The sequence below is a fragment of the Marasmius oreades genome, chromosome 1, assembly GCF_018924745.1.
Source record: "Marasmius oreades isolate 03SP1 chromosome 1, whole genome shotgun sequence".
In the NCBI taxonomy this organism is placed as follows: Eukaryota; Fungi; Basidiomycota; class Agaricomycetes; order Agaricales; family Marasmiaceae; genus Marasmius; species Marasmius oreades.
This window is the reverse complement of record NC_057323.1, coordinates 4,122,563-4,141,097: the sequence shown is the minus strand read 5'-3', so window position 1 is coordinate 4,141,097 and position 18,535 is coordinate 4,122,563. Positions and strand designations below refer to the sequence as shown.

Below are 18,535 nucleotides of genomic sequence, written 5' to 3'. Positions count from 1 at the left end.
AGCTAGAACCACGGGAATAGACATACTAACTTTCGGGAGAGTAAAAGACAGGCGCTTACATGCCGGGGTGCCCGATCGAACCGATAATGTGGCTGACCTGGCGGAGTATGAATTGCACTAGAATTGAAAAGCAAATAGAGCCAAACAGAATCTGACCGCCCGCGGCACCCATCCACTCTCTGTTCCGAGGATGGTATCTCATGTCCTCCGACTCGGACTCCTCGCGTCCCAGGCATGCAGTCTCAAGGCCTCAAGCTCAAGGCCTCAAGCACGAATCTCGCTCACGATTCCAACGCGTCCTTACACAACAAGGCTGGGTCCATATCATTCCAACGGAATTTATTGAATCACGGCGAATTGGACCCGACCTGGTGCAATTTTTTGGGGTACCGATGTCTTTTGCAACTCCCACCTCTGGTTTTTGTTCATGCGCTACATAGTAGGCAAAGACCAGGCATCCGACGCGGAGAATAAATTCCTAGGAAAAGATTAGGCATCCGACACGGAAAATACCCCCGCCGCGTAATTAGTAATTCTCGCCCGGTTCGACTCGTAATTATCGGTACGCGGTACTGGACTTGGCACTGGATTATAAGAACCGGATTTATCTCTCCATGTACACCTATATCCATCTTGTCACTGCGCTATACAGCACAAGAACCTCAACTGTCGTCGCCCATGCCGGGCGGCTACCACGAAACGCGCCGCCGCTTCCGACTAACTTTGCAATGCGAACCTGAACCATTCAAGAACCTGGTGAAGCAGTATATGTCTCTCCCTCTACGCCTTCTCCCACTATCTTCGTATATCGCAAGCTTTACGCGTGGTTTAGTCATTGCGATCGCAAGTTTTATCCTTGCTTCCGTAGGCTTGATTCTGGTAAGCGCACCAAGTTGTTCCGATCGTTGATGAGCCCCTTTTTCATTTCGTCACAGAGCGTTGGCAGCCTGTTTCTCGTAGGATATCATCCGCCCCCTCCGAGAGTTTCACCCAATGCCTCTCGATCACCCTTGTCATCAAAGCCTGCGGAATTACTAGACGAGAAAGAGAGCAACAGCTCCGCAGAAAGTGTCCTGGGGCTCTTGCTCAATGAGGACAAGGCCTCACCACCACCACCACCACCACCACCTCGCCGCACACTCGAACGGCGGTTGCCCTTAGGGAAACCTTCGCTATCTGTCCCGAGTACTCGCACCAGTTTAACCTCTTTGCGGTCTCTCTTGAGGAGCCACAGAAGGGCCAAGTCTTTGTCCTCGATTGATTCTGGTACATTTGAATCTTTTTTTGCGAGGAGCACCACTAATATCCAATTTTTCTCTAGCGCCTACTCATGTGAACCGTGTTCATTTTCATTGTCGTATAAACAGTTTGAAAACACACAAAAAGAAAAGCGAAAGTACCAGTCCACCTCGTCCTCGAACACAACCATATGGCGCTCCTTTCTTTTTACCGACACCTGACACTATATATGTCCCCAGACGCTCTGTCAATCCCACATCGGTTCCTTCGACTTAGGCGATCCTGACGAACACACCCTTTTGTGAATTGTAGCTTAACGAGTTATTTATCATAGTATTCACTCTCGTACCATAGACCTCGACTACCTACAAGAAGTTCTCTGTAGGGTTATCGAGCATTACAGTAAATGTAAATTGTACTTCATCATACAGTCCTTTTTTACTTGATTATGACGGTTTCCTAAACGGGAACCATGATCGTTGATAAGATAACCGTGTGGGATGATAGATAACGTCCCCTTTTCCTTTCTCGAACTTGTATGATCCTGTCCTTATAATTCTCACCTTTTAAGGTCGTGTCTCAAGTTCTATAACAAAGCATCTACCACCCCGGTTGGCACGACGAGATACTCGCCACCGACATCCAACCTTCATGCCTTCTAGAACGAGAACTCCATTACCGCCCACAGATCCTTCGACGCCGACACCTCGACCTGTAGATTCTGTGAATGCATCTCCAGATGCAGGAAGACCACTAAATGTAACGGATGCGTTGAGCTATTTGGATGCGGTGAAGAACCAGTTCCAGGATCGGCCGGAAGTTTATAACAAGTTTCTGGATATTATGAAGGACTTTAAGAGCCAACAGTGAGTGATTCAATATCTACTTGCTTAGCTTCCTTTGTTTTCTCGGTTATTGGGCTCTGTCCTAAACTGCCCTTCTTTTGCGCCATTTGTTGGGTCTGTGTCCTTCTGCTCTTTACTCACTTCGTTCACTCCTTTTCTGTAGGATTGATACTCCGGGTGTAATCCAGCGTGTTTCCAAACTTTTTCACGGAAATCCGCCCCTCATACAAGGTTTCAACACCTTCCTCCCAGCCGGCTACCGAATCGACATCAATACCGACCCCACCGACCCTCATAGTATCATTGTAACAACGCCTCTGGGCACCACAACACAAAGTACCATCCACATGAATAGCTCAAGCCAAACCCAAACCCAAACGAGACATAGAGCAGATATACCAGGTTTCGGACCGAATTTGGCCCAGTCATTTACATATAGCGGAATGCCTGCGCCTACGCCAGTTACGAATACTTTATCCCCGTTGGGTGCTGGGGTGAACGTTGGGTCGAGGAGTTTGACACCGCAACAACCATTTCATATAGGTGTCGGTGGACACGTTATACCCGGTGCACCTTACGAACAGGCCTTCTCTCCTGGTTTTGGACAGAATCCTCAGACGACGGCCGCCGCATCTTTCTTGGGTGGGCTCAGCAAACCACAGAACCCGAATCAAATGGAAGCAACGCCGCAACAAACGACAGGAGAGTTTAATCATGCGATACAGTATCTGAACAAGATCAAAGCTCGGTTTTCGGACGACACGAACACGTATAAGCAGTTTTTGGATATATTGCAGGCGTATCAAAAAGAGCAGAAGCATCTACAGGATGTGAGTGCGCGGATTTGCTATACGGATATCTTTAACCTTTTCTTCTGCAGTCTCAAGTATACGTTCAAGTTCAGAACCTGTTCAAAGATGCACCCGACTTGTTGGCAGAGTTCATGGATTTTCTACCGGATGTTATGGGAGGTGCTGCTGGTATACCGTCAAATTTAGGGTGGCCAGGACAACTAGAGAGTTCGGTTCCAGGATCTCCTCCTAAGAAAGGTTCTGCATCCCAGCCCCAGTCAGTGTCTCAAGCGACTGCTGCAAAGAGAAAGAAGAGGTCCGAGAAAGAGGGAACACCGGTGCCGATGAGCGTAAACTCTAATGTGCAAAAGACAGTCGTGAATCCAAGGGTGCGTCCAGATTTTCGTATGTGACTGGCTGATATGGACATTTGTAAAGAGCAAGCGCACCAAAACGACACATCATAAAGGAGAACCTGGTTCTCCCATATTTTCCTCACCTTATCCTCCTGGTCCGCCTTCGCCTCAGTCGGTCCATCCTCAAGTAGCTCCGATATCTCAACAGCTTCCTCCTGGTGTTCCTCCTTCCACCTCTCTCAATCCCAATCTCAATGCTTTACATGCTAATCCAAACACGGACAAATTGCTGTTCTTCGACCGAGCGAAAAAGTCGCTAGAAAACCGTGAAATCTACGAAGAGTTCCTTAAACTACTGAGTCTATTCTCCAAAGACATCATCGACGTTCAATTACTTCTCAAGCAATCACAGGTCTTTTTGGGAGAGGATACTGAGTTGATGGAGGGTTTCAAGGAGCTGGTATTTGGACCTGGGACTGGGTTCGGATATGTATATGATTCGAGTTTGACAACGAAAAGAGATGGGTCTGGTGGAGTGGAAGCGGGGATGGGTCCACCGGGGAGTATCAGGACGGGGCCTCCTGAGGCGCTGATGGCACAACCGGTAGACGACGGGCAAGGGCCTAGTTATCGAAAACTACCATTCAGTGTTCGTTTAACCTTTCTTTTGATATATATGGATGGTACTGAAAGATTTGGATACAATTAGGAGATCCGCCTCGCCTGTTCAGGACGCGACCAACTCTGCCGTTCTGTCCTCAACGACGAATGGGTCTCCCACCCTACGTGGGCATCCGAAGAAGCTGGGTTCCTGACACACAAGAAAAACTCGTTCGAGGAAGCGCTACATAAAAGCGAGGAGGAGCGACACGAGTATCACGTCCATCTCGAAGCTTTGTCGCGAACGATCTCCGTCCTTGAACCGATCTGCGCCAGAATTGAAGAGATGTCGTCCGAAGACCGCGCTGCATTTAAATTGAAATCCGACTTTGGTGGGACGGGAAAAGCTATCTATCATCGGATTATCAAGAAGATTTATGGACGAGATAGTGGGCTTGAGGTTATTCAAGCTATGCAGGATATTCCCAGCGTTGCCGTTCCCGTTGTTTTGGCGCGGTTGAAACAAAAGGATGAAGAATGGCGACGTGCGCATAGGGAGTGGAGTCGAACGTGGAGAGAGGTAGATTCGAAGAATTTCTACAAGAGTTTGGATCACCAGGGGTTAACATTCAAAGCTAACGATAAGAAGAATATAACGGCCAAGTCATTTGTGGCGGATATAGAGCGGATTTTGGAGAAACAAGAGAAGGAAAGGGATCGAGAGTTGAAGGAGAAGGAGAGGACAAGGGTGAATGGGAAGGGGAAAGAGAAGGAAGAGACCACCACAAACAGGACACATTGGCGTTCAGTGGGCGCACAACTGGAATACGAGTTTGAGGATACGTCGGTTGTACAGGGCTCACTCAAACTTGTCGATTCGTTTTTGAACCATTCCCAAGCTCAGTACTCGCCGCAGGAACGTAAAGGCGTCGAGAAGTTCTTGCGTGCGTTCGTTCTCATCATGTTTTCACACCCGGTCGGGGAGTTTACGTCTGTGGAGGAAGATTCGGACGGACTTGGAGGTGGGAGTGGGAGGCGATCTGTGGCTTCCCCCTATTCTGCGCATACGAGTGGAGTAGCTGCAGGGGACTTAAGAAAGAAGCTTTTGAAAACCGCGAGAGAGAAAGCTACAGCCAACGTAGGACGTGATGCCGGCAGTCGTCGAGGGTCAGCTGCACCTGGATCTGCTAGTGGCTCTCGAGCTGCTTCGCCTCCACCCGCTGAAAGACGAGATTCTCCGGCCATATCCGTATCCCGGCAAGAAGAAGAACCTAACGATGTATGGACACGGGAGACGACCACTACGCACGGATCATCGAACATCACAGAAGACTCTCATGGCGGGAAGAAGTCTTTTTTCGTCAACACTACTTTCTATACACTGCTTCGCCTACTTCAGGTAAGATTTGCAAAGGTCCGTTGTTTGCTTCAAAAACAGCTGAAAGAACTGCAGTTGTTGTATTCTCGCCTTCTGATGTGTAAGGAAATCGGAGCCCGACTGGCGTCTGAGAAGCATTCCCTTCTACTGGCTAATCCTGTTGCGGTTGAGCTTGGGTTAGATGATCCCAATGGACCGGCGACTGTGCTTGGCCAGACTACGAAGGGGAGTGGAGATGCCAATGTGGTGTATTTGTACGTCTTGAACGCATGTGAGAAGATGTTCGCTGGTGACCTCGACCAGAGTTCATTTGAGGAACACATGAGGTGGTTCTTCGGTAGCAAGGTGGGTAAGTTTTGGTACCCTATATTTGGTTTCTGATTAGTGGAATCTTCTAGGCCTATCATCTGTTTACGTTGGACAGACTGATTATTGCATTGGTGAAGCAGGTGCAGACGATTATATCTGATGCAAAAGGACAAGAACTGTGGTCGTTACTCCAGAGTGCTCACAACTCGGAGACCCTGACGAACCAGGATCTAATCAGATATCGACGGGAAGCGGAACGGCATGTTGGACAGGACGATCACTTGTATCGTATTCAGTGGGTGAGTTGGATGTGAATCTGATTTAATATAGGGACTGAAAGGGGGTTGAATGAAAGGTGCGGGAAAGCCAAAGGATGCGGTTATATCTGATGCGACCGGAAGATCCCAGCGTAGACGGGGTTGGAACGAGGCATGCGCGCTGGCGTGAATACGTAGATACGTATGTCATGGTGCACCCGACAGAATGGATTGGGACAGGCCTCCGTACAGGCAATGTATTTTTGAAACGGTGCGGGAATCTTTGCCACATTTTGTTCATCTGATACTAAAATTAGGGTTCCCCAGAACGCGACAGCAGGTGAGAGTGGGACAGGAAAGTACCGGTATCAGTATCAGAGTCAGTCTTCCATCGTACAAGATAGTGTACGATGCAGGTGGGGAAGATGTCCTAACACGGGCACAGCCAGTTCGGGAACCGTGGGAGGTAGAGCGAGCACGGCTGAGGGAGGAGGAACGGAAAAGGAGATTCAGATTATTGTTTACGTAGGACAAACAAAGATATTATGTTTAACCTTGGCAGCCTTAAGTAATGACCTAGTGCGCCTCCCCTCTCCAGATTTCCTTGTCAGCCAAGACTATGCCATACCCCGACTCTGCAAGCCTGAGCTGCTGCAGAACATCATCGACGTCCACAAACCGTCGTCGTCGCCCTATTTCACCGTCGTCCTCCGTCTTGACCCTCTTGGCTGCCGTTGCCGCCGACTCTTGTGTCAACGCTGCTCCTACTCCCTTTCCTCTCCCTTTCCTCTATCCCCCATCTCCCTCGCTACGAAAAGACCACGAGTTGGCATCCAACCACAAAAAGAAGAAGAAACGCCGTAGTCGCACGAATTTCCCTGACAAGTATGTCAAGGGTGACGACGGTCGCTGGCGGAAGACTGATACATTCATTTTCAACGGTTACGCTTTTGGGAACCAGACAGAGGTATGTTGACCTTTTATCTTGCGGGTTGGCAAAAAGTCTCAGTGTGTGTGTGTGTGTATGCGTGTAGGGCTGCGGTTCTAGAACCGCCATCGACGACGCCGCTACTTCACCTTCAGCCACGATATCCTCCGTGACGATGGACCCCAGTCCCACATGCGTCAATGGCACTAGTTTTATGGAGTGTCTTCCCAATGGCTGGAAACCCAAGGATCATAATGACAGAACAAGTCTGATTGTCACTATATCCCTCGTCCTCGCCTTCTTCATCTGTTTTTTCATCATTGGGTGCCTTTTATGGAGAAAGAGCATGCGGAGAATGAGAGATATAGAACAGAGACGACATAGGCGGCGGAAGAAGAAGGCTACACGACAAGCAGGAGAAGAAGAGGAAGAAGAAGCACGTTCTATGTTGGAGAAGGAGATCAAGACAAAGAAGAAGATATGGGCGAATGCGACTGCAAGATGGAAAACAAACGCGCATTACATGGGTTGGAGGAGGCGCGGTAAACGGACCTACATTGATTTCTCGTCACCACAAACTATTACACCATCGCGGCCAGCCTCTACGACACATTCCCGTCCGACTTCTCCTCAAGTGTCGAGAGTGTCGACACCAGAACCTTCACGGCCGTCCTCGAGACGGCCATCTGTATCGGAACCAGAACCTTCCTCCTCCTCCCGATCACCACCTTCACCACCTCCACCACCCAACTCTCCGTCTACGTCACCTCCTGCATATCAACACCCTAGATCAAACACTCATGCACCTGATTACTCGCCGCCGCAACAACAAGCAACAACTTCAACAACAAAAGCATGGACACCGCTTGAGAGCATCAGTGGCTCGTCGCGGTCGATCTGTGTTACGACCACGACCACGACAGAAGCTGATAGCGAGATTCCTTACACATCGACTACCGATTCGGGGCACGTAGCCACGGATGATAAGGCGTTCCTTGAGAGGCTTACATACCAAGCTAGTGCACCACCTGGAGAAGAAGAATCAAGCAGTAGTGCCGATCAGATCTTTGTTCCGGTTTGGAGGGACGAAGAAATATCTGATTTTGTACATGAAGAGGACGAGGGGATGTCAACTCCAAATGGCTTGTTTCCACCACCTCCAATGCCTTCGCCATCAGAAAAGGGCAAGATGGCGATTTACTACGATTACACGTTTGAAGAAGAAGGTGATGGAGGAGAAGGCAGTGCGCCTCCGTTTGAAGAGACGGAACCGATAGCTAGTGCACCCCCCGAAGAGGACGAACTGGAGTATGTGGATGAACCTTCGGTTGGGACTAGCGCTACGGGAGGTACATTGGAAAGCTCAGGGTCACATCCAGAGCGAAGAGATTCGTCGTTACAACAACTTGGATTGGACTTTGAGAATGGAAGCTCGCTACCGCACGACTTGCCAGTGTATCGACCGTGATTCTGGACTGTATGCATTCTAAAAAAATGTACTATCTCTCTGTACCCACACTGACCTTATCTTTATTTACACACTTGTAAGAATAGCGTTGTGAATTACCACTAATCCCGCCCGAAGACGATCCGCCGGTAAAGAAAGCTGTTGAATTGTCCGAAAATCGGAAAGATGCGGTAAATGGTGGTATAAATAGGACTACTGTCCAGGTACCCGACGCCTCCCGACGCCTCCATCCCCACCATTGGTCACGCTGTGATCACGTTGAGATCCGGTACCTGCATTTAAAGGTACGGCGGACGTCGTTCCGGCTGTTCCCGTGTGGGACCATCTACCTACAGGGTCGCATGTGACATGGTCAACGCCAAATTAAAAACCGAGAAAGACGGAGACCCACAATACTGGTGTGGCACTGGGGTCCCGGATCCCTGGCACTGGTTTTGTGCAAGAGCTCGACATCAGAGGGAGATTCGCCATTTGAGAGCTGTGCTGCAATGCAAGTTCGTTCGAGTAGGTGGTATGGTGTATATATATCGACGCCTTTTGATAGATTGCGGCGGTTTTCAACAGATTTCGGAAGAAAACAACGGCCAGGCTATGTATAGCGAACCAGTGAAGCGATATTCATTATTGATTGCTTCCAAGAAAATCAGTGTACCGCCTGTTCCGCGTCAGCCGCTGTTGGGTACAGGTTATTGAGATGCTCCCCACTGGCATTTAAGATGCTGGGCTGTTATTGTTCGTTAAGCTTGCCCGATGTTTCTCCACCTTTCCATCCTATTTTACTTCGCACTCTCTCTCGTGGCCCTAGTCTCTGCAAAGGTGAGACCGCACGTAGTCAACAGTGGAACCAAGAGTGGAACCAAGAAATGCTACGATGCAAAGTGCGTGAATACTTTTCAAGCAGACCTCGTCGGGAGTGCTCACCTTGACTGTAATCAAAGCTTGAAACAGATACCATGCCCTGTAGATAACACAAAATTGATTATCATCCTTTCAGTCGTTTTCGGCAAGGCCAATCGTCTCCTCTTCACAGGATGAAATTTTAACGGTTTCATTAGGGGTTCTCGCCTTGGTGCTCATCGTCTGTGGTTTCCTATTCTGGAGAAAACGCCGTCAACAGAAGAGAGCGGTGGCAGAAGACGCAGAATCACATACCAAGGGGACTTACGAACAGCTGGAAAACGCTGACGATCATTGACATTGATCTCCGCTACTCACGATTCCTTATCACTTGTTGAATATTTATCATCCAATGCTCACCCCGGCGCAAGTATCGGTATGGTTCCCCAGCCATTTGGAAAAAGGAGACGAATGCGTTACGTGAAGTTAAGACTACTTGTTCGTCTGCAACTTGCTTTTTGAAGATAGCCGGTATCAGGGGAAAAGGCGTCGCATTGAAATTGAGTGTCAAACTAGGAGGCCGTAAAGGCATGATTCAATTTTTTTTTTGAATGGAGAAAATGATGGATCATTGCATCGAATTTGAATCAAACGAATGATAGGAAATGGATGTTGAAGGCAGAGCACGCAAGGAGGTATAGTAGCTCCTTTTGACCGGTCCAATTCGGATATAAAGGAAGAGCGCTTTCATTGAGATTTCTGTAGCGTTGCCATGGACTCAACCGATGAGCTTCAGGTTTTTTCTCGGTCTCTAGGATGGGTTCCAAGTGGAGTTTTATTTCTAGTCAAATATTGCTGCCCATGTTTTGAAGAGCTACTGGAATGAGTCGTTCCAACAACACTGAACGCATTTTTAATCCCCGAACACAACATGGAGCATTTACTGACCAGGGCTTCGCATCTCACACATTTCCTCCACGAGACATAAACACCTCCCTCGAGATTCATTCTCTTGCTGGTGGCAGCTGCTTCTCCAACCAGTTCGACGCTGCTATCCCTGTTATGGCTACAACACACATTGCCAGTGAAAATCGTAGTCGCGTGGATGCTGGTAGAGCTGTTCGGTTGTTAGCTGGAAGTGACTGGAAATGAGAACAAGAAAGTAACCTTTGTAAGACTGCAACAGCGTTCGATTGGCGACTGTTTTCGATTTCTGAGAAGGCTTTTGCGGAATCTCACCACCTGCGCCCTTCATGGGTGGAAAGAGAGGCTACCGGCAGCCAATGTGATTGCCGCTAGTGTCCCCTCATGCTTCGACGTCAATGAACTTGCCGTGGAGCACGCAGACTGTCGTCCTCGTCGGCGTGCTGTCGGCGGTCTTGCCCGTTATTTATCGTATAGTGAATTCTCCTTTGACGTTGCTCTTAATTTCTCCTTTCATCGTTTTCTTCCTTGGACTTTCTTTTCTAGCTCTCCATATCTTCCTTGGCCATATCCTGGACGCTCATAAACCTATCTCCCACAACAAACTCGCCAATGCAGCCAGACCACTCGCTTTCTCATCACCTGCAGCATGGCAGGCTGTCCTTACACGCTCGCAATGGTCACAGAATACCCCTCAGTCGCTACCTCCTCTAGTGCCAGACTCACCAATGGTGTCCTCAGCCATCAACGATATCCTTATAATGATGGTCAGAGACTTCGTTCTGACGTGGTACAGAGAGATATCGTCCTCGCCCTCGTTTCCGGTGGCCGTATCATCCGTATTGCACGATTCACTCTCGACACTTCTGAATCGAGCAGCTGGCATCGACTTGTCGGCTCTTGTTGTCAAACGGATTCTCCCCAAGATAACCGAACACATTGAACTGTTCCGCCAGTCTGAAGTGGCCCTTCGAGGCGCCGGCCTCGAACGCAGGTTAACGCAATCCGAAGAGCTAGACCTTCTTCTCGCTAGTAAATATGCTTCCGGGAGAGACACTGCCAAGCTTCATCCTGCTATTGAAAATCTCTCCACAAGCTTTACACGACAAACTGAAGAGCTACATCTTCGACAGCTCATTGATAAAGCATTACCGTTTATTTTGCCTGAGAAGGAAAGGAAGAGCAAGGCGTTGAAGATTGTGGTTAGAGAGATTGTTGCTTGTGCGGTGCTTTATCCGGTGATGGAGATGGTCTCCGACCCAGATACATGGAATAAAGCTATTGATCAAGTTGTGAGTGCTAATACCTTTCCGAAGGCGAATGTTTATTGACACTCAAAATGTAGGCGGGGGCAGCCATTCATCAACAGTATGCGTTTCCAATGATGCTACGCAGTTTGGTCTAATGGACGTTGTCATCAGGAAACTAATCACGAAAGTTCGAAACGTTCTAGAAGCTCAATCCCCCCTAGCCAATAGGTTATCAACAACATTACCTACCGCTGGTACCAGTGCTACCGAAACCATCACAATCCGCACAGATATCCGACAATTTGAGTCGTTCCTTCGAAGTATTAACCGATGCTCGTCTCTTCTGGATGCTCGGCGGTTGAAGAATGACGTCTCCGGTGAAATTCGGAGGACCAGGCTGCTGCTTGGTGCGTCCAACTTGTTTTATGTCGTCATTTCACTTTCTCTGACTCCTGGCAGCGAATCACGAAAAGGAGGATTGGATCAACGGCGAACGCACCGAGGACGTTGTTGCCTTTCTTGATAGACTCTACAAAGCGAAGCGCATGGTCGAAGATAGAATTGTAGAATTGGGTGGAGAACAGGTAATCCAGAACAACTTCTCTCGGGTAGCATTTGACCTCATGATATATGTAGAGACAAGCATCGACTGACGACAGCTCTGGCCCTCAGAAGTCGGGAATCGCTTTGCGCGACGTCCTCCGAAATCCCACCTCTCTCTCCTACTTCATGGAGTTCATGGACCGCCGCAATCGGTCCCTCCTTGTGCAGTTCTGGCTGACAGTAGAAACGTTCAAAGACCCGCTCGAGTCTATAGATTCAGGTTCTGATGACGACGAAGAGGAGACTATTCAGACCGCCACGACCATCAAAGAAGATGTTTCCATGATTCATGATCTATACTTCTCTATGACGCCACATCCTGTTCTCTCATGTATACCCATGAAATACGTCGACTCCATCCGTCAATTCGCACGTTCTGCTACGGAGCCATCTCACGTTGATCAAAGACGTGTACGGAAAAGTGTGTTACTTGCGCAACGGCAGGTCGAAAGGAGTATGGAACAGGATTTTGAAGAGTTTGGGAGCTCTGAACTTTGGTTCCGCGTCATCGAAGATGGCGATTTCAGAGGCAGAAAAGAACCTTCACCCATGGTGGCTGCGGTTCATACTCCACCAAACCTTGTAACTTCGCCAAAAATGCACAACCTCCCTCGGTCGGAATCTGCAACTGGTCCGATACGCCGAACTGGTAGCTCAGGCTCCGGGCAGTCCTCCAAGTCTGTCGTACACAGAAATCCTCCGACGAATATTGAAGTACTTATGTCACCCGTTATGGACGAGTCTTCTTCTTCACCCGACAGGGCACCACTCTTTGATGATCCAGATGATCGTGCTCAGCGAGCAGAGGAGCGACGAATGGAGGCGATCCAGGCGGCCTTGACGGATATTATTGCATTGGACGATAGTCCACCATCCAAATCCTCTTCTGATGATGATCGCCTCTCCATGTTTTTGGCTCCTCGTCCATCCAATGATAGGCGAGAAGTTTCCACGTCCAACGGAGGCGGGGAAGATGATGACGAGGCTGAAGATGACAATCGGGAAGGCGACGAGGGAGAAAGTTCCTTTCATCTTGCTGGACCTGGTGATCTCCAACTTGCTTATGAGATCACACGCTTGGCCGATAAAATCGTGAATTTGGAAGCTCAGGAAACTATGTTGAATAATCTGATTAAGAAGGCGGAGTTGACTGGGGACACACAAGAGCTCAGACTTCTCAATAGGTCGAAGTCGTCGATGAATCGAGAACTTAGACATCTCAGATTCCAAAAACTTCAGTATGAGCAACAGGAATCTGCAAACCAGCTCCTTTCAGATCGGACGAAAGTATCTATTGTCAGTTCAACTACAGCAGAGGAAGACGGGAAGTCTGTTGTCCGATATTTGGTGGAAGTGCAGCAACTCGCCTCCGACGGCAGTTTTGCATCTGGATGGGTAGTTGCTCGGAGGTATAACGAATTTTTCAACATGCACACGAAGCTTCGCGATAAGTATGGTCTGGTGAGGAATCTCGAATTTCCTGGGAAGAGACTGGTTACTGCCCTCTCTGGTAGCTTTGTTGATACCAGGCGAGCAGCGTTGGAGAAATACCTGCAGGTAGGCTTAGGCATATATCGAAACTATTATATTTGACAACTCGGTGTTTTGTAGAACATTATTGCCATCCCGATTGTTTGCGAAAGCAGCGAACTCCGGGGATTTCTCTCAAGGGAGTCACCTTTCGTTGTTGGAGACGATCCTTCGACTGCACTTAAAAGCGCCCCCGTGTTCTCCGGATCTGACCTCGTCCGGAACATGTATCGTTCTGTCACGGAGAGCATTGACGACATGTTCTTTGGCCCGTCAATGTTGGACGTTATGATACAAAGGTTAACTCGACAGGCCGCTGAACTTGCTGGTATCGTTGGATCGGGTGTTAATGACGAAGATCTCGTTTCACAAGCTCTTCAGTCTTCAGGAAGAGCGGCATCGGAAGCAGCTTTGATGCAACTTCCTGGGGATCTGAAACCGTTGGGCGGGGAGTCGAGCACGTCGTCGTTCACTGCACCGATCTGTGATTTGCTTCTCGCGATATTCGAGCTCAATAAAAAGAATAATTGGCTCAGGAGACAGGCGATCGTTATCATTCTTCAAGAAGTGTTGGGTGGAACTATTGAGAGGTGTGTAGAAACATTCAACTTCTATGGGTTGAGACCTTCCGACGAGCTCGCCCTATAGGAAAATTCGCGAGACGGTCAAATCTATGCTGGAGGAAGCTCGTCTAATTATGTTCATTAAATTATTCCGAGACGCTCTTTGGCCAGGTGGAAAGCTTAAACCTCCTGATGTACCCCGCACGGCTGAAGAGAAGCTGAAGACACGGGATGATGCGAACCGTAAATTATCTTCACTGGTACCGGGTAAGTAAGGAACACCCACCCCGCTTCCTTTCTAATTTTGCTTTTTTTAGAATTGGCTGCCAATATGATCGGACGGTCTAATGCAAGACGAGGAGCTCGAAGAATCTTTGCCGTCCTCCAAAACCGGAGGCTGAACCAGCATATCGTTTACACTATTGTTGATGAGGTGAGTTTTTTCTTTTTTTTTTTTTTTTCATCAACGTTTCATGTTGAAAACTGATCGCACGCCACGAAGGTTTTTGCGGCAATATTCCCCGAGTCCGACTCGAATTCAAGTACGACATCATAATATATAACGCCTTCGAATGACACTTTCATGTAACAGCACATGAAGATATCCCCTTTACGATTCTTTTAAAGTAAACACGCCTAATCCAGTGTTGGAATCGGGGTCCCAGCAGTATTTTTAGAGCCAGAACCGACGGGGTTAGGTGTCGTCGATGCTGAAGGGCCTTCTGAAGCCCTTTCCTGAGTCTTTGGCTTTTTGCTCCGTTGTCGATGAGAGGCAACGGAGGTTGCAGTCTGGTCATCATGCCTTTTAAGATGCGAAACGATGAGAAAAAACGGAAACGCAGTAAGTAGGCAGAGTAATACGTACACTTTGATAACGTGTAATAAGTATCCACCAGATCCAGAAGTATTCATTGTCGGATGAGTCCGACCTGGTAAGATCTGCGGCAGTCGAAAAGGGTCAATGTAAAAATCCTGACTAGGGAGAGGGAGACAGACTTGATATTGCCGCGTCCAAACTTCGGTGACGGTAGGAGCAAGAAATCCGGGAGCAGATCTCAGCTCTGTTTGCAAATCAGCAACTACCTAAAAAATGGACATTTTGGGAAAACATACGATGAGAGCAGAGCTAAAGAACATTACCTGTAGATGAGGGCTGTGTACGACTATTGAGGCTGAACCGGCTACATACGGGGCTAATCGTTCTAGTATAGACGACGGGTCGTATTGACTTGCTATGATAAGACTGATAACACAGAATATGAGTTCCCGTCGGAGATATGATCGGAAGGTAAATACCCATCGAATTCACCAGCGAAGAGCTCCTCCCTGGTTTTAGCCAACGCGTCGGATATAAGTTTACGCTTTTTTAATCGTGATTTCTGCCGGTCTGATCGAATTTCTTCAGGAGTGAGGTCGGACGGGGCCATAACTTGAAAACGAGAACCAGAAGGTTAGGTCAATTACACCCTGTGTCAAAAAGAAGTGTTACTTGGGGTATATTCCTCCTGTGCTGTTGCCCAATTTAATGACACCAAAACCGAAGACACCTCATTCGGCTTAAAGTTCATATTCGCTAAGACAGGATACGCGGGAGGTGAGTCTGTATCACAGATAGTGAGGAGACATCCTTCGCCTGCGCGACTTCTGTGAGTTGGGTTGCAAAGTACGGAGCCGCCTGTTCGTACCTCTTAACCTGTCCAAGATACCAGAAACAACTAATCCAGATGCATCATCGACTGCAAGATATCTTCGGCCGGGTTGGATGTTGGCTAGGAGTAACAGGTGCGATAGTGTATCTGGTCGTATATCTCGAATACGATTTTGGTCTTTATTGAACCAATAGTCACAGACATTGAATAATGTTGGCTCAATTGTGGTGAATGATTTGGAATATCTGCAGTATCCTTGAGATTGTTTTGATTTGCGTAGGATGGCCCAGAAAAACGTACTTGGCTTCCTTTCGTTTCTTGTATTTTTCTTTACTATATTCAGTCTTGAGGGAGTAATTGGCATGCTGTTCTATTTGCTTCTTGATGATATCCTGAATGATGTTCACCCCCGCTTTTCCATAAACGCCGTAAGCTCCTCCGTGATTGTCAAGCTCACCGAAGCATGTACTCCAGCCTGTTTTAGTGTTGTTATTTCTGTGATTGTTAGAGGTTGTACCAATTCTCCGTCATTGATGAGTTCATTCGTGGCGTCTGTATCCTCTGAGAGAAAATACACAATCATGAACGCGAAACCAGGAGCGATTTCACTCACCAACTTCCTCTAAGGTACGTGGAGGAATGACTTTCAACTTCTTCTCCGCTATCTCATGTGTGAGTCCATATGTCTGATTTATGAGCTCGTTCGCGTAGAACGATCCTATTCTGCCCACTTGAACGGTCCTAAAAGCAGAAAGACAGATATCAGCAAAGTTTTCAGAGGCGTCCCCTGCAAAGTAATTTGCACCGTTGGAATAAACGCACGAGTCCCTTTCAACTTTGATACCTCTAACATCTCCATTGGGTTGTCTGACTAGAACGTAGTCTCCGGATTGTATCGTTGACGGAGGTGTTTCTAAAGTGGAAGTGCTGGCATTCATGGTCAGAGAGCGGTCGAAAGCCACGCATATTTTTTTCTTCTTGATCGACATTTGTGCATCATGACTCCAGGACACCAGCAGCCTTTAAAGCTCCCAGACGAACTTGCCCATATTATCGCAGCTTTTACGCCCTCTAATCCTAGTGATGATCGTTCCAAAGCCTATCTAGTTCTCTCCGCGTTTTGTCAAGGTGTCAGACAATCTAATTCATCTCAGCAGTCCGACGGGATCGATCCAGCGACCAGGGCCCTGGTCAAGGTCTTCTCACCGTTCATATTACAACGTCTGGAAGAGACGAACGAGAACGATGTGATAGTTGGGGCCTCTTTTTTAACGGCACTTTTCCAGGTCGATTGGCAGGCTGCCGCATCCATATTTCAGCAGGAAACGGTGCTCGAATTAATTATAGACAGCGTGGAATTGAAACCATCTATTCAATTGTCGGTCCAGGTCGCTCACCTTCTTGGCCAGGCCAGCGGTTACAAACCCAGTCGGCTTGCATTTTCTCCAGAAGCTATCACTTGGCTCGAACATGCTCGCAACAGTAAAGATTCCGCACTACGCGCCGCTGCTGCCATTGCTGCCATCAAATTAGCCAAAGGGAGCGTAGCAGATGCATCCACCGACCCTTTGTCTCCCAACAACGATTCGAAGTCCACCAATGTTGACGGACTAGCTCAAGTCATGAAAGAGTTGGTCATTGGCAATGACTCGGACACTTCTTCATTGGCTGATGCGGTAGAAGGTCTGGCATACATGTCAATCGATCCTACAGTCAAGGAGGATATATCAAGAGACACTATTCTCCTTAAACGACTCTTCTCCCTCGTTCCAAAGCGCAAATCCGGTGGAGCTCCGGATTCGTCCTCCACAATATTATACGGAATCCTGGTCATCATCACTAATATTTGCTCATATCGACCCCAACTCACTGAGGAGCAGAAGCAGATGGAGAAACTCAGAAAAATGGCGAAGAATAGTGGTACAGAAACCGCTGATGTCCTTGAGAAAGATGACAAGGTTAAGGGGAGAGTCAAACGAGTGGTCGGTGCTGGTGCCATGGAGGTTATCGCTTTGGCGGCGAGCCAGACAGATACTGTCGGCGTAAGAGTGTCGATCGGAACAGCCCTCTTAGACATTGTTACCGACAAGGAAAACCGAGGAAAGGTTCTCCAGCACGGTGGTGCAAAGATTCTTATGGGTCTCATCAAAAAGGCCACATCGCCCCACGCAACAAAGGGTAATAATACTCCCTTGGATATAGTTCATCTCCAACCCATCCACGCCTTGGCTAAGTTGGCAATCACTGCCTCACCTGTCCAGGTCTTTGGACCAAATGTTGGCGCCATCTACGACGCAATTCGACCTCTTTCAGTCATGATTCAGCACTCCTCTGCCACACAGTTGCAGAGATTTGAGGGCCTCATGGCTCTCACGAACCTCGCTAGTGCCAGCCCTGACACTGCCAGTCGCATCGCGGGCTCAGAAGGTCTTTTGAACAAGGTGGAAATGTTATCATTGGATGATCACCCGATGATTCAAAGAGCAGCGGTAGAACTTATCTGCAATCTCGTCGTCGGATCCGATCAGATTTTCGAAAAGTACGCAACGTCCAAGACGAAGTTGCAGATCTTTGTGGCCCTGTCAGACGCTGAGGATATCGGAACTCGACTCGCCTCGTCAGGGGCTCTGGCGACTTTGCTATCCTCTCCGTCTGCCTGCAACGAGTTATTATCCTTGCAACTCGACCGTCATCGGGTACTACCCGTTCTGACTCAGCTCATCGATCCATCTGTCATACCTGGGGAAGAAGCTGAGTCACACCCTGGCCTTGTACATCGAGGTGTTGTATGTGCTCGACAATTTATGCTCGGCATCAGCGAGAAGGAAAATCGAGAGCAGATGTGTAAGGAGGCCAAGGAAGCAGGTCTGGTCGATGCTCTTAGTAATGTTGTTCAGGATAAGAAAACAGATCTGGAAGCTGTTGGTGTAGCATTAGAGGTTTTGAAGTACCTGGGTAACTCTAGGCATAAATAAAAACGGCAAGCCCGCGAACCAAATGACCGAAGC

General features: G+C 48.3%; 6 protein-coding genes across 6 annotated transcripts; 5 read left to right on the top strand and 1 right to left on the bottom strand.

Annotated features, from left to right (window-relative positions):
• Positions 1–163: 163 nt before the first annotated feature.
• E1B28_001499 (uncharacterized protein) lies at positions 164–1,685 on the top strand. The gene is made up of 3 exons (XM_043147435.1): positions 164–879; positions 936–1,266; positions 1,322–1,685. Exons 1-3 carry the CDS (start codon positions 679–681, stop codon positions 1,513–1,515), a joined length of 726 nt encoding a protein of 241 aa, XP_043016144.1. The 5' UTR covers positions 164–678; the 3' UTR covers positions 1,516–1,685.
• Positions 1,686–1,890: 205 nt separating this feature from the next.
• On the top strand, positions 1,891–6,304 carry E1B28_001498 (uncharacterized protein; the record flags this gene model as incomplete). Its single annotated transcript, XM_043147434.1, has 8 exons — positions 1,891–2,105; positions 2,248–2,914; positions 2,965–3,264; positions 3,314–3,880; positions 3,941–5,554; positions 5,608–5,817; positions 5,874–6,046; positions 6,103–6,304. 8 exons carry the CDS (start codon positions 1,891–1,893, stop codon positions 6,302–6,304), a joined length of 3,948 nt encoding a protein of 1,315 aa, XP_043016143.1.
• Positions 6,305–6,394: 90 nt separating this feature from the next.
• Positions 6,395–8,171, top strand: E1B28_001497 (uncharacterized protein; the record flags this gene model as incomplete). The annotated part of the gene is made up of 2 exons (XM_043147433.1): positions 6,395–6,742; positions 6,810–8,171. The coding sequence occupies 2 exons, from the start codon at positions 6,395–6,397 to the stop codon at positions 8,169–8,171; spliced, it is 1,710 nt and encodes a 569-aa protein (XP_043016142.1).
• Positions 8,172–10,325: 2,154 nt separating this feature from the next.
• Positions 10,326–14,487, top strand: E1B28_001496 (uncharacterized protein). Its single transcript, XM_043147432.1, has 9 exons — positions 10,326–11,224; positions 11,278–11,300; positions 11,354–11,589; positions 11,642–11,766; positions 11,819–13,342; positions 13,397–13,905; positions 13,964–14,145; positions 14,196–14,311; positions 14,381–14,487. Exons 1-9 carry the CDS (start codon positions 10,331–10,333, stop codon positions 14,432–14,434), a joined length of 3,663 nt encoding a protein of 1,220 aa, XP_043016141.1. The 5' UTR covers positions 10,326–10,330; the 3' UTR covers positions 14,435–14,487.
• A 27-nt stretch (positions 14,488–14,514) lies between these two features.
• On the bottom strand, positions 14,515–16,516 carry E1B28_001495 (uncharacterized protein; the record flags this gene model as incomplete). The annotated part of the gene is made up of 11 exons (XM_043147431.1): positions 14,515–14,680; positions 14,744–14,817; positions 14,875–14,961; positions 15,019–15,121; positions 15,175–15,307; positions 15,368–15,511; positions 15,564–15,772; positions 15,828–15,919; positions 15,985–16,088; positions 16,141–16,268; positions 16,350–16,516. 11 exons carry the CDS (start codon positions 16,514–16,516, stop codon positions 14,515–14,517), a joined length of 1,407 nt encoding a protein of 468 aa, XP_043016140.1.
• Positions 16,517–16,525: 9 nt separating this feature from the next.
• E1B28_001494 (uncharacterized protein) lies at positions 16,526–18,502 on the top strand (the record flags this gene model as incomplete). The annotated part of the gene is made up of 1 exon (XM_043147430.1): positions 16,526–18,502. One exon carries the CDS (start codon positions 16,526–16,528, stop codon positions 18,500–18,502), a length of 1,977 nt encoding a protein of 658 aa, XP_043016139.1.
• Between the last annotated feature and the right edge of the window lie 33 nt (positions 18,503–18,535).

What these genes read in the sequence shown, in the direction of transcription:
- E1B28_001499 (XM_043147435.1), top strand. Translation starts at nt 679, where the DNA reads ATGCCGGGCGGCTACCACGAAACGCGCCGCCGCTTCCGACTAACTTTG. An exon ending in CTTCCGTAGGCTTGATTCTG is followed by an intron (nt 880 to 935) that starts GTAAGCGCACCA and finishes ATTTCGTCACAG; the next exon opens with AGCGTTGGCAGCCTGTTTCT. An exon ending in TTTGTCCTCGATTGATTCTG is followed by an intron (nt 1,267 to 1,321) that starts GTACATTTGAAT and finishes ATTTTTCTCTAG; the next exon opens with CGCCTACTCATGTGAACCGT.
- E1B28_001496 (XM_043147432.1), top strand. Translation starts at nt 10,331, where the DNA reads ATGAACTTGCCGTGGAGCACGCAGACTGTCGTCCTCGTCGGCGTGCTG. An exon ending in GAGGACCAGGCTGCTGCTTG is followed by an intron (nt 11,590 to 11,641) that starts GTGCGTCCAACT and finishes GACTCCTGGCAG; the next exon opens with CGAATCACGAAAAGGAGGAT. An exon ending in TAGAATTGGGTGGAGAACAG is followed by an intron (nt 11,767 to 11,818) that starts GTAATCCAGAAC and finishes TGATATATGTAG; the next exon opens with AGACAAGCATCGACTGACGA.